Here is an 896-nt window from a genome sequence, read left to right as displayed (position 1 = left end):
CAACGCCCAAGATTACCGGATTTCACCAGTCACCCCCCCCCCTCCCCAGGAGATCCCGGTGTTCGTGGGCGCGAGCGAGAGCCTCGTCCACCCGTGGGTTGACCCCGGCGAGCCCTTCCACGGGCGCGACGGCTTCGGGGACTCTGAGCTCTCCTCCCCCGCTCCCCCCACCTCGCTCCTGAAGCCGCAGCACTCGGTGTGGGCGCTTTTCGAACTCTCCAAGAAGTATGAGGGTAAGTAGGCCTATGCTGATTCATGTATGGAGATTCTCGAACTCTCCAAGAAGTATGAGGGGAAGTAGGCCTATGCTGATTGATGTATGGAGATTCTCGAACTCTCCAAGAAGTATGAGGTAAGTAGGCCTATGCTGTTTGATGGATGGAGGATCAGTAATTTTGGCTCAGTAATTTTGCACTGAGTCTTTCCTTTTTGCGCTGAGTCTTCCCCCTTTTTTCTTCATTTATTTCAGGAATACATGAATAAGACATGTATTTATATTTACTTCGTGATACTTGTCATGTTTTGTTATCCTTTTGGATAGGATACTTGGAAAAAAATAGTGCGTGTGTAGATTATAAATCTGCTTTTTTTTAAGATGCTTTGTATCCTTCCGCTACAAAAAATATTAGTTTAACTTCGTTAGATGGAAAAGACCAGTTAGATGATTCCACACAGGCTTAATAAGCGAATCATGGGACCAGCAGATTGCTTTATCATATCCCTTTTCTCCCTAAAAGGTGAGTTAGTTCTCGTCGCCTTGGGTCCGCTCACCAACGTGGCACTGGCGCTGCGTCTGGACCCGAAGTTCACTTCCCGGTTAGCTGGGTTCTATGCCATGGGTGGAAATACGACGGGTATGTGTGATGCATATGCACATGCACATGTGTATTTACATG

The 896-nt window shown here is 47.8% G+C and overlaps 1 protein-coding gene across 2 annotated transcripts in view; it reads left to right on the top strand.

The window, feature by feature from the left end:
* The window catches only part of LOC119587987 (probable uridine nucleosidase 2), a 14,702-nt gene that overhangs the window by 7,566 nt on the left and 6,240 nt on the right, over positions 1-896 (top strand). For both annotated transcript variants that reach the window (XM_037936710.1, XM_037936709.1), the window contains 2 exons: positions 50-233; positions 738-854. In XM_037936710.1, the coding sequence (XP_037792638.1) occupies positions 50-233; positions 738-854 (301 nt within the window). The remainder of the gene's footprint in view (positions 1-49; positions 234-737; positions 855-896) is intronic.

This window comes from Penaeus monodon, chromosome 23, assembly GCF_015228065.2.
Source record: "Penaeus monodon isolate SGIC_2016 chromosome 23, NSTDA_Pmon_1, whole genome shotgun sequence".
Classification (NCBI taxonomy): Eukaryota; Metazoa; Arthropoda; class Malacostraca; order Decapoda; family Penaeidae; genus Penaeus; species Penaeus monodon.
Note: the sequence above shows the minus strand (reverse complement) of the source record. Positions and strands in the feature narration are given on the sequence as shown.